General features: G+C 60.3%; 1 protein-coding gene across 6 annotated transcripts in view; it reads left to right on the forward strand.

Annotated features, from left to right (window-relative positions):
- Window positions 1-14713, forward strand: part of CLIP2 (CAP-Gly domain containing linker protein 2) — a 75370-nt gene that overhangs the window by 48825 nt on the left and 11832 nt on the right. For 5 of the 6 annotated variants that reach the window (XM_023246988.2, XM_023246989.2, XM_045047371.1 and 2 more), the window contains 6 exons: window positions 625-838; window positions 1869-2066; window positions 2877-2980; window positions 4567-4627; window positions 10562-10666; window positions 12401-13336. In XM_023246988.2, the coding sequence (XP_023102756.2) occupies window positions 625-838; window positions 1869-2066; window positions 2877-2980; window positions 4567-4627; window positions 10562-10666; window positions 12401-13336 (1618 nt within the window). The remainder of the gene's footprint in view (window positions 1-624; window positions 839-1868; window positions 2067-2876; window positions 2981-4566; window positions 4628-10561; window positions 10667-12400; window positions 13337-14713) is intronic. The other variant, XM_023246990.2, reaches the window with a different exon arrangement.

A 14713-nucleotide genomic window follows, 5' to 3' on the forward strand; every position in this document is an offset into this window, starting at 1 on the left:
GATGGATGTTTCCACTCACTCTTGCTCTCAGAATTCAGGGCCAGGTTGGGAGCCTCAGCCCCCACCTCCAAGGCATCTCCTTCAGGCTTTTGTTGCTCTGTGCTGGGAGTATTGTGCACAGAAGGCCAGTGGCGTTCCTTGGGGCTGGGGTAGCCCAGGGGCAGTCATGAGAGTGGGGCTGTAGATATGGCTGCAGGGGGCACTGAATGGTGTGAGGGAGCCAAACCCAGAAGACTGGGGGGTCCTGTCCTGGCTTTGCCACTTAACCAGCTGGGTGACTTCAGGCAAGTTACTTAACCTCTCTGAGCCTAAATCTCCTCATCTGTGAAATGTGGATAACAGTAGACTGGTTGGGGGATTGAAAATAGCACTCATGTAAAGGGACTGGCACAGAGTGGGTGCTCAATAATTCCCCTCCCCTCCAAAATATGCCCACTGGCTATTTATGGCTGCAGAGAATCTCAGACTGTACTCACTGTTATTCCATTTCTGGGAGTCCCATCCTTTGGTCATGGGGTGAGGGTGCTGGGACCCCCAAGGCCAAACCTCTCTGCTCAGGTAGGCTAGGGGTGGCTCCAGGCTGTGGGACCATGACGGCAGCGTGTGTCTGTCCTGCCTCCCCAGGTACTTCCAATGCCCGCCCAAGTTTGGCCTCTTCGCCCCCATCCACAAGGTAATACGCATCGGCTTCCCGTCCACCAGCCCTGCCAAGGCCAAGAAGACCAAGCGTATGGCCATGGGTGTCTCGGCACTGACCCACAGCCCCAGCAGTTCTTCCATCAGCTCCGTCAGTTCGGTGGCCTCCTCCGTGGGGGGCCGGCCCAGCCGCAGTGGACTGGTGAGTGTGGAGCCGGGTAGGGTTAACCTGGTATGTGTGTGTGTGTGGGGGGGGGGGGTTGGGACAGAAGGAGCCAGGTGAGCCAGTGACCCCTGACTTGTTCCTGCTCTGGTTCCAAGTATTCCTCTGTGAGTTTGGTTTTTTGCTTTTTGTTTTTTGTTTTATGTTTATTTATTTATTTTTGAGAGAGAGAGAGCAGGAACACAAGTGGGGGAGGGGAAGAGAGATTGAAACAGAAAATCCTAAGCTGGCTCCAAGCTGTCAACACAGAGCCCGATGCAGGGCTCGAACTCACAAACTGTGAGATCATGACCTGAGCCAAAATCAAGAGTTAGACACTTAACCGACCGAGCCACCCAGGCGCCCCATCCCTCTGTGGGGTTTTTGAACAAAGATGAAAGCTTAGGGGTGTCTGACTGTCTCAGTAGTGTATGTAACCCTTGATCTTAGGGTCATGAGTTCAAGCCCTACATTGGGCGTAGAAAAAGAAAAAGAAAAGATGAAAGTCCATGTCTTTTAATAGAGAAGATTGATCCATTCACGTTTATTGTTATTTTTGTGTTACTGATTTATCAGTAGCCTAACCCCTTTCCTGGGAGTTAAGGAGGGTCATATGGATACAGGACAAGTGATATGGGTAGAGGGTAGGTAATACAGGTACAGAGCAGGGAGTCGAAAGGTTGCCACAGTCACCCTGGGTGAGGGGAGAAGGTGAGGCTGCCCTACTGGACAGAGGGTCTTCTGTGCAAGCCCAGTCTAGGTTGGGGGTCTAGGATGTCTCCAGAGCATGCAGTCCAGGTGAGGGAGGCCACCGTGAGGCAGAGCCCAGGTGCCTTGACCGTCAGAGGCCGTGACTCTCCTGAGATTTGGGGAGCGTTCCTTGGATCTCAAACATCACGATTCCCCCCTGCGTAGATTGTCTAGGGCACTGGCAGGGAGGAGCAGGACCCTGGGAGTTGAGGGGCTCCAGCTGTCGTCTGGATGGTACTCCAGATCCCTGAGTCCTGCCTGCACCCACGCCTTCCTGCAGCTCACGGAGACCTCTTCGCGTTATGCCCGCAAGATATCGGGCACAACTGCCTTGCAAGAGGCGCTGAAGGAGAAGCAGCAGCACATCGAGCAGCTGCTGGCTGAGCGAGACCTGGAGCGGGCCGAGGTGGCCAAGGCCACGAGCCACATCTGTGAAGTGGAGAAGGAGATCGCCCTGCTCAAGGCCCAGCATGAGCAGGTAGCTGGGCTGGCGGGGCGGTGGGGGCACCCAGAGGGCGCCAGCAGCCTCCCCGGGCCAGTTCTGGGAATCACCCTCATGCAGAGAGAACCAGGGGTGTGCAGAGGATACGAAGACCCCTCCTCCTCCTGATGGATCCGGAACCTGGGTGTATCGTGCTCTTTCTGACTTGCTATAGCGGGAGCGTTTTCTGGGTCACGGAAAATTCTTCCCCGTTTGAACGGCTGTGTTCCCATCCATCATGGGCCGTGTCCTTACCGACGCAGCCCGTGCCCTGTAGTTGTTCAGGTTATTTCCAATTACTCACTTTGTCTGAATATACTCGTCTACACGTTTTTTGTCTACAACCGTCCACGTTCCAGATCGTGCCCTCAAGTAGCTCCTTGTGCTGGATTTCGGGGAGGCGAGCCCTCACCCGTAACCTTGAGTCTCCTGCTGTCCAGTGTTTCCTCTTCCCTGATGTAGATGTTTGTCTCCTGCGTGAGAGCCCCGTCCCCGTTCGGAGCCTGGCTCACCCCACCCTCAAGTGCTGGAATCATTAAGGCCAGGCTGTCACAGAGGCCTTTAGCAGACAGCGGAGTCTTAGACCCTTAGGTGTTGAGGGACATGGAGGGGATTGGGGACCGGTGGGCCAGAGGCTGACCTCTGCCATGCCCGGCACTCAGCCGGGCCCTCCTCCCTCGCAGCTTGGCCCACGGTCTGTGCCTGGCCAGCTGGCAGGGGCATGGTGGTGGCGGGAGTGGCCTCTGCCACCTGGAGCCTGGTTCCGGGAGGAGGCTGACCCCGTCCCGGCCCTTGCTCGGGGCCCAGTATGTTGCAGAAGCAGAGGAGAAGCTGCAGCGGGCCCGGCTGCTCGTGGAGAGTGTGCGGAAGGAGAAGGCAGACCTGTCCAACCAGCTGGAGGAGGAGAGAAGGTGTGTGCCACCCCTGCCCTGGTCCCGGGGAGCACTTCTCTGGGCCTTGTTAGCGATGGCCAGGCGGAGCCCGGGCTCAGGACCTCCGCCACACCCTGGTGGCGTGAGCCCCGCGGGCCTGCCCCTCATCTGCAAAGTGGGGTGATGATCCCCACCTCTGCAGGCTGGAGGGAAGCGCCCTGCCTGGGAGTCACCACGTCCGTCCGCTGCTCTCCATCCAGACTGGGGGGGGGGTGGTTCGCTGAACTAGGGGTTCTCCCATGCCCCAGACCGGTTCACATCATGGAGCACCCCTCTGGGCCGTGTGCTGTGTGTTCAGCTCCCAGCTCGTCTGCGTCTGGAGACTGAGGCTCAGAGAAGCACCATGTTTCGAGGTGTCAGCCCCCTGCTGAGCGCTTTCCCTGGTCCCAGGTCTCTCTCAATCCTACCACGAGCCCAGGAGGCAGGTATTGCCCCCGTGTCACAGATGAAAACACTGAGGCTCAGAGCAGGCGAGGGATTCGCCTGAGGCCACCGGCCTGCTGGTGATGATGCGGTTCTTCCCCCCCTGCCTCGGTGACGAGCCTGGACTGTGGTTCCCTCGGTGTAGGGCCTCTGGCCTGACTTGATCCTGGGTCACCCGATGGTACAGAGCTGACGGGGGACAGGGCTTCTCTCGGCCCGGGGCTCCTGTCTCCTGGCTGATATTCAGAGTTCTGTGGCTCCCTCCGCTCCCCCACGCCTCAGGCAGCCCCCACCCTCAGCCCCCGCCTTGGGTCTGGGTTTGGGCTTTCAGCCGAGGCCTATGAGCCACAGGCTGTTGTTACGGTCTGACTTGGAGAGAGAAGAGTTTATTTATATCTGCCTGAGACTGTTCTCGGGGCCCACACATCTGGTTCCCATGGCGACACGCCTGATGCTGACAAATAAAAACTTGAAGACGCCCCGGGGGTTGTGTTCAGGGCCCTATACCTGCTGGGTGACCTTGGGCAGGTCTCTTGCCCTTTCTGGGCCCCATCTCCTCACCCGTATGCCAGGAGCTGTCAGGAGGCCCCGGGAAGAGCAGCTTTGTGAGCTGTTGCCGTGTCTGTGTCTCCCCTGTGCTGTCTTGGCGTGTGGGTGGGTGAATGTGTCTCCCGGAGGGTCCCTGCCAATGCCCGCAGCGGGGCAGTGGGGGCCCTCATCACGGAGCAGCCCTGGCCGATTTTGAGGGGAGGGGATGAGATTGAGGTCGGCACGGGAAGAACCCCACCCCCCCTTCCCTCTGTCCCCACAGACTGGTCTGTTCGGTAGGCAGTGAGGTTCCCAGCACCACTGTGCTTCCATTTACAGCCTGTTCTGCCGCCCGGTCCCACCGCCACCCTAGGGAGGAAGGACGTTGGCTTCCACACCCCCATTTTAGAGAGGCCGGCGGCCTCTGAGTAGAGCACACGGTGGGAATTTGGGAGGCCCGGAGCTTTCCAGGAGGCTCTGCCCCCATCAGCCATGACCCTGGGACAGTGCCTTCTGCGGGGTCTGAGCACCTGGTGGCCTCGCCCATCTCTGCCGTCACTGGGCGAAGCCCACCGCTCTGGGCGACGCGCGCTCAGCCCCGTCTCCCCCTGCAGGAAGGTGGAGGATCTGCAGTTCCGAGTGGAGGAGGAATCCATCACCAAGGGAGACCTGGAGGTAATGGCCAGAGGACCGCCCCTCCCCGCCTCGCTCCGCAACCCCGGCTCAGCCCTCGCAGGGCAGATGGTCCTGAGGTCCAGGCAGCAACTCTGGCCCCTTGGGAGGGGGCTGGGGGCATGTGGGGAGAGAAACCCAGGAGGGTCCCCTGGGAGAATGGGGAGGGGGCAGGTCACAAGAGACTTGGGTGTCAGAGGCGGGATGGCTCAGCTCCAGGAGCCCCAGAGGGGCCGTGGTTCCTTTTGTTTTGCACCTGGGCGGGATGAACCGAGTATCCCCAGGATGAGGCCTGGGGACATAGTGGCTGGACTCCCCTGTCCCTTCTTTGTTGGACAATAGCCCTAAAAAGTATCCCTTGGGTTCTTGGATTCCAGGTGAAACTTTGGCTGGGGGTAGCTTGCTGTTGAGTCACAGAACTTGTAGATGGCCAGACAGCCTCAGAAAGTCAAAGGTTGTCACCCAGGCACGGGCAAGGCAGCAGCCCCTGGGACCAGGACCCAGGACTCCTGGTTCCTGAGCTCAGCCCATAAGGATGACCAGTGATGGCACCTCAGTTACAACTGCTGGACGGGTGGTCTGGGCAAAGGTGAACCTTCCGCCCTCCATTCCACACCCTCCTGAGCTGAGGGACGGGGGATGCTCCCATCAGTCAGTAAACATCCCCCGCCGCCCCAGCTCTCTTCACCACACTGTGCGGAGACCTCGGGGCTCACGAGGCCACGGTTGGGCAGGCAGGAATGGCTCGCTGCTGTGGTCCTCCCTGCTCCCTGGGAGGCGACAAGGGACGAGGACTCCTGGAGCTGTCGGATGGGGCAGGGGACAGTGATTCAGTCCTCCCCACGCTGGCCGGGCCCTAACTGACCTTGGACAGCCTCTTCCCTTCCTGGGCCTCAGTTTGCTCATCGGGAGGGACATGTGTGATCTGTATAGGGTCACTGCCAGCTGCCCCTCTGGGAGCAGATTTTGTTGCTCCCAGAGCCATTTTTAAAGGATGATGAGCCTTTTTAAAGGATGGATGTCGGGGTGCAGCCCCGATGTAGGAGCCCCAGCCTGGCGTTAGGACGATCTGTTGTACGTCTCCCTCTTAGCCAAGGGGACCGGTCACATGGTTGCGTCTGGCTGGCTTTCCTGCTGGGCGGCTGCCCTCTTGCAGGAAGGAGTTGGGGTGGGCTTCTGGCAAAAGTGCCCGTGGTTGCAAGGGACAGAGACCCCTGCTCGCTTCGAAGGCTACAGGGAAGTGTCACCAGCAGTTCAAGGACGCAAAGCAAGAAATAGCCTCAGGAGCCAAGCCAAGCCCTTTCCTTCTCTGCTCAGGGACTTCCCTCTTCTCTTGCTTGACTTGTGCTCAGGCTGCACGTTTGTGTGTGTCTGTCTCTCTCAGTGTGTGACTCCTGGCCACCCCCCCTTCAGCCGATCCTACAGCTCCAAGTGGGGGACACAGGGAGGGACAGTAATAGACGGCAACAGTCAGTCAAAGGGGCACTGGAGTCGCCTTGCTTCTGCTTTTGTTATGATCTTATTCGTGACGACCATAACACAAATGGTCCCAACGTTCCACTCATCCCCACCCATCTTAAGAGTCAAAAATAAAACCCAGAACATTCCTGCGAACTCCTGGTCTCCCTCCAGCTGTCACCCCCTCTCTCTGCTTGTCCCCCTCCGGGCCTCACTCCCCAGTTCCAGCCTCTTAGCCTCCTTCCTGATCTAAATGTTGGCCTGTCCAAGGGCCCATTCGCCCCTCGGTCTGCGCTGCCCCTGAGACCCTCCAGTCCGTGTCAGTCTGTGTTCTCTGTGAGCCCGTGATGCCTCCGGTCTCCCCCTGAACTCCACACCGGCGTGCCTACTGGCCATCTCCGCCAGGAGCAGGGGGCGACCGCCACCTGCAGCATTTTCCTGGGGCGGCTGTAACAAATGACCACAACTCGGTGGCTGAAAACAACGCAGACTTACTCTCTCACTGTTCTGGAAGCCAGCAGTCTGAAATCAAGGGATTGGCAGGCTTGGCTTCCCTCGGAGGCTCTGAGGGAGAATCTGTTACGTGCCTTGCTCCCAGCTCGGGTAGGGTCACTGGCAGCCCTCGACGTTCCTCGCCTTGTGACCGTGTCACTGTCTCTGTCGCCGCATGGCCCTCGTCCCTTGCGTGTTCCCGTGTCTCTGGCTTGGCCCTTCTTATAAGGACACCAGTCCCTGGGTTTGAGGCCACCTTAGATCCAGGATCACTTCTTCACTAACCACATGCGGGAAGACCTTCCAAACAGAGTCCCATTCTGAGGTTCCGGGTGAATGTGAGATGTGGGGGGACGACGTTCAAGCCAGTAGAGCGTCCCAAACGTGCCGTGTGTTCCTGCCCCCCACGCCCTCCAATACCCAGCTCAGCAGTTGGGCCCACGGCTGATTCATCTTGAATCTTCTCTTTCCCTCATCTCTCTGTCAAAAAGTCCTCTTGACCTTGACCTTGCTTCGGAAATTATCTTCTCCCCCGCGGCCACCTACCCGGGCCAGGCCACAGTACCTCGCCTCGGACAACTGCACCAACCCCGACTTGACACTTAACGTCTCCTCCCGTGTTCTTCCACTGCCCATTCTTCACGCTGAAGCCAGACACCCTAGCTTGTTAAATTTTTTTTAATGTTCATTTATTTGTTTTGAGAGAGAGCATGAGCGGGGAGGGGCAGAGAGAGAGAGAGAGGGAGAGAGAGAGAACCCCAAGCAGGCTCCGTGCTGTCGGCACAGAGCCCGATGTGGGGCTCGAACTCACGGACCGTGAGATCATGACCTGAGCCGAAATCAAGAGTCTGACGCTCAACCAGCTGAGCCGCCCAGGTGCCGCCACAGCCTTTCGATTTTTAACGGTGGGAAAGTTTGAACCTACATAAGTAGGTTCATTCGCCCGTCAGCGGGCTTCAGTGATTATCAACTCACGGCCAGTCTTACCCTAGCTACCCCCACCCCCAGCCCTCTCTCGTGTTATTTTTAAAGCAGACCACAGACATCTGTCCGAATCTCTTGAAAAGGTAGACCAGACCCTGCCCCTTCCCTGCTCACCCGTCCGGATCCACGGCCTCAGATAAGCCGAGGCTCTTTCAGGGTGGCCCAGAGAAGACGCTTGGACCCAGGCCTTGTGCACCTGTGCTCCAGGCACCGAGCTGCTCTGACGCCCCCAGCTCTGCCTCTGAGCTTCTCCGTGCGCTGGTTCCTGCTTCTCCTTCAGGCCTCGCCTCTAATTGTATCTCAGAGAGGCCACCTCTGCCTCTCTGCTCTTCCCTCCGTCCCCTGTGCCCCCTGCCCGGTGCCTTGTCCCTGGGTCCGACCACAACCCGGAGCCTCGTCAGTAGTGCTGCATTGTTTGCGTCTTTCCCCGCGATGGGTGCCCTGTAGGGGCCGGGACCCTTTCTGTCTCGCTCACCCTTATGTCCCCGCTGCCAGAACAGGTCAGGAGTGCGGGCAAGTGCTTCTCCCAGGGTGGCGACCCCAGGCCACGGGCTGTGGACGTGTCTTATGGTTCTGGAACAGATCTTTGCCACCTTGCATCAGGGAACTGTGCGTACCGCTCCCTGCTGCCTCCTGAGTGGGGACGTCGGGTAGCCGCCTTAGACGTGACCTTCTTGGGGCTTGGTGGTGGTGGTTTAATCATCCAGGGCTTTCGTGTTATGATTTTGCTAGTTACTTTTCACTTGCATGGGAAGCGCACGGTAACACTAAGGGCCGGGCTTAGGAACTCAGAACCTCTTTGTTGATTTGTGCTGTGTGAGACCTCAGAGAAGGTCACGAGCGGTGATGCGTGCCTTTGACCTTCGGGAGCCCCCAGGGCAGGTGGGGAATCTGCTCCCCCCATTAAAGAGCATTTCCAGCCCTCAGTTACCCGAGGGGTACCCCAAGGCGGTGGCTCTGTGCCTCACAAAGGTGCGGACACAGGGTCTGCGAGGGGAAGACGAGCTACCAGTACAGGGCGTAGGTAAGGCTTGGCTGAGCTCCCGGATTTGAGTTGCGGCAGGAAGTGGGGGTCCCCGACCTCAAGACCCTCCTTCGATGGCCCGTGTTGCTGCTAGAAATCTGTGTCTCCCCTCCATGGAGTGAGGCCGGCTCAGGGGAAAAGACACCAGTCCTGACATCTGGGGCGTCTGAGTTGTGGGCCTGCCAGAGTTGTGTGATTCTGCACCCGAGGCTCTGACTCTGGAGTCGCCGCTCCCTCCTGTGACACGGGGAGACAGCTGAGACGCCCCTTATGCGGGGGTTGGGTTCTAAAGTTAGCGCACCAGACAAAAGTCGCAGCCACCCCTGCACGGCCTCGCGCAGCTTGACCGTAGCTTTACGACCATCGACTCCAGGGGACCCGCGAGTGACAAGCAGGAACGGGGTGGCCTCGCTCCTCCCACCCTGCCCGGTGTCCCCAGAGCAGATGGAAGACCAGGTCCTTCACCCCACCTAAAATCTAGCCTCTAAGGCTATTTTCCGCCCTCCGGGGTCCGGGGGTTGCGTTTATCTTAAACAAGCATCTGAAGCAGTTACACTGGACCCCCCTGTGCCTCCATGGAGACCCCAACCCGCAGACCAGGAGTCTAGAAGTTGGGAAAGTGGTTGATGGGGCTGGGTGGGGGGGTGTGGGGAGTCCTGTTGGGAGCACCAAGTAAAGCTGCCTTGAAATGTGGAGCTGCGGGCTCTTTCTTGCCCGCGGAGCCACCAGGCATGCGCCACCTAGTGTCGGTCCCGGGCAGAGTGGCGGTGCCCAGCCTCTGTGGGAGAGGAGGGTGGGCGCGAGGCCCCGGAGACACCATGGTCAGCCTGTAATTTTCTGGAAGAGACGGAGCATGGCTGCTCGTTAGCGCTGTGGCCTGCCGCCCTCTTTGAGAGAGAGAGAGAGAGAGAGAGAGTAGAGTACTTTTTCACTTGTTCCTTTAGGAAAACTGGCAGACATAAGATCACAGGCCAGAGGACGTTAACATCTCTCTAGCTCTGTATGAATGGCAAGCGTGTTTCTCAGATGGGTTTACACTGTCCCCGTCACCCTTGCCAGAGACGGGCATGTGTGTGGCCAAGTCCCGCCTCGTCGGAATGGCCACACAGATTGGCCTTAAACTGCTTCTCCTGGATGGGGGAGGCTGAGGAGGACTCTCTGGCTTCTCCCCACCATGAACTTGGGTCTCCAGATTGCCCCGGGGGCCCTGGAGCCGGCACCCTTGGCCCCTGCCACCCTCGCAGGTCTGTTAGAGGAAACCCAAATGCCAGGCTGGATGCCCTGAGAACGTCGGGCTTTGTTGGCCTGTGAAGCTAGGGCAAAAGCATTCTGGTGCTTTTGGGAGACCGGGCCTCCTCCGCGGGGCCCCCGGGGGTGGGCGCTGACCCTCCGGGCTCTGGGCAGGGCAGCGGGAAGCAGGGCCTTGCAAGGGGGGGGGGTAGAGAGACTTTTTTAAAACCTTCCCATTGGATTGGTTCTTATACTTTCAACTCAGGCCCCCGGGGCCAGGAGTCCTGGGTTCATTTGCTGACACATCCATCCTGAGGGCCTCCTGTGTGCAGGATCCTGTGCCTAAAATGAGCAGTAGCCCGATGGGGAGCGCGAGGAGGCTGGGGCCCCTCCCCAGAGCCACCAGGGGAAGGACTGACCACCTGGGGAGCATGGCAGGAACCGCGGGGCCCTCTTGCCACCCTCTCCAGGGGCGGGGTGGCTGGGGCGGGGTTGCGGCAGCCCCTCCTCTGCCATTAAACCCACCCAGCCCGGTCCCCTCCCCAGGCCTCCTCTGTCCCGGAGCCACCCTCTCTCCTTGACCCGCTCTCCTGTCTTGTTCACGGAAGATGACGCCGCCTCTCTCTCTCTCTCTCTCTCTCTCTCTCTCTCTCTCTCTCTCTCTCTCTTTTTCTCTCTCTTCCTCTGGCTGCCTCTGCCCTGTACTCCTCTCCCCTGGCCCGCCTCCCCACCCACCCCGGGTGGACCAGACCCAGACGCAGCTGGAGCACGCGCGCATTGGGGAGCTGGAACAGAGGCTGCTACTGGAGAAGGCGCAGGCCGAGCGTCTGCTCCGGGAACTAGCCGACAACAGGGTAACGCCGCCCTCCGGCCCCATCACGCCTCCTTCGGCTTCTCTGTTTTATTATTTTCTCTGTCTTTGGCTGCTTTCCTCATTGTTTTGCCTTCTGAGCCCCTTCTAGGAGGGAAGTCGAGGCTTGGGAACCCTTCCACCCCATTGCCACGTGACGCCCGTTGGGGAGCAGTCCCGTTGTCCGGGACTTCGGGCCCCGGCTCAGGGTCCCACTGGCTGGGAATGTCCAGTGAGACCCCGCCCCCCCCCACCCGCCCCATGCACTGCCACAGCAAGGCTTTGTCATGTTCAGAAATGGGGTGCCTCTCGGGAACGTCCTGCCCCTTATATGGGGCACCTCCCGTCTCCCTGGGCTGGGGAGGCTGAGGAAGGTGGGTGGTCAGGGGGCTGCAGACCGAAGTTTCTCTAGCCTAGGGGGGTATTTTTTTTTTTAATGTTTATTTATTTTTGAGCGAGAGAGGATCCAAAGCAGGCTCTTCACTGACAGCAGCGAGCCTGTTGCAGGGCTCGAACTCACGCACCTTGAGATCATGGCCTGAGCTGAAGCTTAACCGCTTAATCGACTGAGCCACCGGGCGCCCCCTAGGGGATCTTAACTATGGTTGCAGGAGGGGCCAGCCAGAAGGACCTGGGGCTTTTGGGGAGTGGGGGTGTCCATAGGGCGTGAGGTTCTGTGTCAGACCCAGGGTGGGGCTGGTGAGATACAGCAGACTAGGGAAATGTCTGCTGGAGCAAGGGGGAGGTCCTGCCAAGGCCCAGGTCCGGGTTCTGGGCCCAGCTGGCCCCTCGGCGCCCACCATACCTTTCCCGGGGCCGGGCCCCCCGTGCAGGTACCCACGTCCAAACAGCAGGCCAGCCCAGGCCAGCTGCGGTTCTGGCAGTGGAGCTAAACAGCCAGCTAGCAGTGATTAGTTCAAACCATCTGAGCAGGGAGGGCTGTGGGGCGAGCCACGGTCGGTTTCTGCAGGCCCGCCTCGGCACGCGAGTGTGTGCGTGTGTCGGGGGGAGTCTGGAGACACACGCGGGTCCCTTTGCACACCCTGGCCGTTGCTGGGTGACCGTACGTGCTCGTGTGGTACACACACATATGTGCATGGAGGCTCTGCCTGCAGAAACCGACCCAGTCACGGTTGGCAGGCTGGAGCCCCCCACACTGAGGCGCCTTGATCTAGGGTTCAGCCTGATTATAAAAACAAAAGCAGATTTATTGAACTACAGGTCACCTTCAGAAACAGTTTTAAGTTAGCGAAAGACTTAAAACGTGTCGACGAATGTACTGTTTCCAAATCCGTGACCGCTGTCGTGATCCAAATGGGTTCTTGGAAGACGGAGCCTCTGGTCTCAGTTTTCCATCAGGAGGTGGGTCTGGGAGCATTAACTTTGTTCCGCCTCAATTAAACCAGACCCTTCTCTGGCCAGCCCCTCCGCGAATCGACCCATCCGGCTGCCAGATAATGCAAAATTCCCTCCTAAAGAAAGCCAGAACCTCCAACAAGTGGTTTCTTTTAACCACTGACGTGTCCCAAGCCACCAAGGGCAGCGGGGACCGTCCCGTCCCGGAATCACAGGGCCGCAAGCCCAGGGAGTCCTTCCGGAGGCTGGGACGCCCAGGCGGGGTGGGCGCCCTTCCCCTCCACGAACCTCCCCCGCGGGGCCGGGGTCCGCCCTTGCTCCGGCCACGGCCCCTCGCCCCCCCGCCGGCCCGCTGACCCCGGTCTCCCTCTCTCCCCGGTAGCTGACCACGGTGGCCGAGAAGTCGCGCGTGCTGCAGCTGGAAGAGGAGCTGAGCCTTCGGCGCGGCGAGATCAAGGAGCTCCAGCAGTGTCTGCTGCACTCGGGCCCGCCACCCGCCGACCACCCCGAGGCCGCCGAGACCCTGCGGCTGCGCGAGCGGCTGCTGTCGGCCAGCAAGGAGCACCAGAGGGAGAGCGGCGTGCTGCGGGACAAATACGAGAAGGCCCTGCGGGCCTACCAGGCGGAGGTGGAGAAGCTGCGGGCAGCCAACGAGAGGTACGCGCAGGAGGTGGTGGACCTCAAGGCCAAGGTGCAGCAGGCCACCAGCGAGAACATGGGGCTCATGGACAACTGGAAGTCCAAGCTGGACTCGCTGGCCTCGGACCACCAGAAGTCCCTGGAGGACCTCAAGGCCACCCTGAACTCGGGCCCGGGGGCCCAGCAGAAGGAGATCGGGGAGCTGAAGGCCGTGATGGAGGGCATCAAGATGGAGCACCAGCTGGAGCTGGGCAACCTGCGAGCCAAGCACGACATCGAGACCGCCGTGCACGTCAAGGAGAAGGAGGGGCTGCGGCAGAAGCTGCAGGAGGCCCAGGAGGAGCTGGCGGGGCTGCGGCAGCACTGGCAGGCCCAGCTGGAGGTGCAGGCCAGCCAGCACCGGCTGGAGCTGCAGGAGGCCCAGGACCAGCGCCGCGACGCCGAGCTGCGGGTGCACGAGCTGGAGAAGCTGGACGCGGAGTACCGGGGCCAGGCGCAGGCCATCGAGTTCCTCAAGGAGCAGATCTCCCTGGCCGAGAAGAAGATGCTGGACCACGAGCTGCTCCAGCGGTCGGAAGCCCAGAGCAAGCAGGAGGCCGAGAGGCTGCGGGAGAGGCTTCTGGTTGCTGAGAACAGACTGCAGGCCGTGGAGTCCTTGCGCTCCACCCAGCACGGCAACGTAGGCGGCCGCCTCTCCTGCCGGGCGGGAGGGCTGGGGCGGGGGGAGCCCCCACAGTCACGGGGGCCCCGGCGTCGGCCGGCCCCCTCTTCCCAGCCAGGCCCGGGCGAGAACGGAGGGCACCTCTCGTGCCTCCATCAGTCGTGCAGGGTGACCGTGGGGACCCGAGGTGGTCCGAGCTGACCTGGCTGGGTCCCCGCAGCCCAGGCCTGCAGAGATGCGTACCCCAGCACGGAGCACAGGCTTCCTCCCGATCCCCGGGTCTCTGCGTCTCCCACACGTGTCCTGCTGCGCAGGCTCTCGGCCCTCCCCCAGGAGCCAGCAGCCGGGAGCTCCGTGGGGCTCGAGCTCTGCCTGTCCCCGGGGGGGGGGGGGGGGGGGTGTCCCGTCTCCCACCCTAATGCCGACCCAGGTGACCTGAGCTGCGGGTGGCTCCCTCTCGCCAGTCCTAATGAGCCCGAGCAGCCGTCCGGCGGCCACAGTGTGGGGGCCTCCAGAGTGGGCGCTGGGAGGTGGAGGGGGGGTCAGGACCGACGTTGCCTTTTCTCACCCCAGCTCTTGCTAGGTCAGCGTTCGCTCTGTTTCACAGATGAGCAAACCAAGGCTGAGACGGAGAAACTTTCCCAGGGTTTCCCGCCCACCAGAGGCAGAGGTCAAGTCCAGCCCCACAGCTGGAGGCCAACAAAGGGTGCCCAGGATGACAAAAGTCAAACCCTACCCGAAGGACAGCTGGCAGCATGGTCATTGCCTTCATATGGGCCCTGGGGCTTCGCGAGCTTCTGTGCCTTTGAACTAGAAGTTAGCGTTCCAGCAATAAGGAAGTGTTGGGGAGTTTCAAGGAACAGGATACCTTTTTCGTAAAAGGAGCCCTGCCTGCATGATGCCTTGTCCTCCCAGGGTGGCGGCCTTTTCTGCCCCCTGTCTCCCAGGGAGGGACTGTTTTAGTAAGTGCTGTCCCAGGATCCTGGGCAGAGAGAAAAGGAACAGTCTCTGAGCAGCTTGTGTGCAAATGGCCTTACTGCCTTCTCAGAGCAGGGTTAGTCAGGCCTGGGACCCCAGCAACTGGACTCCTGTAGCAGAGGAGGTTTCAGACTGCTGTGGTTCCAGAGGACAGCCCCTTCCTCTCGGTCACAGACCTTAGGCCGAGGAGTGGGCGGTGATCTCAGCAAGGCCCTTCTCTTCATTTCCACACACCTGGGGCCTTGGCCGGGACCCACATGACTCCCAGATGCAGAGGTTTCAGTGCAGAGACAGTGGGCTGAGACTGAAAAAGGGGCTTGGGGATGTATGAGCAGAAGTATGAGCGGCAGGTTGATGGAGGTGACTGCCTGCTCAGCTCTGGGCCCGTCTGATCCACAGTGTTAGACTGGCAGACAG

The sequence above is a fragment of the Felis catus genome, chromosome E3, assembly GCF_018350175.1.
Source record: "Felis catus isolate Fca126 chromosome E3, F.catus_Fca126_mat1.0, whole genome shotgun sequence".
Classification (NCBI taxonomy): Eukaryota; Metazoa; Chordata; class Mammalia; order Carnivora; family Felidae; genus Felis; species Felis catus.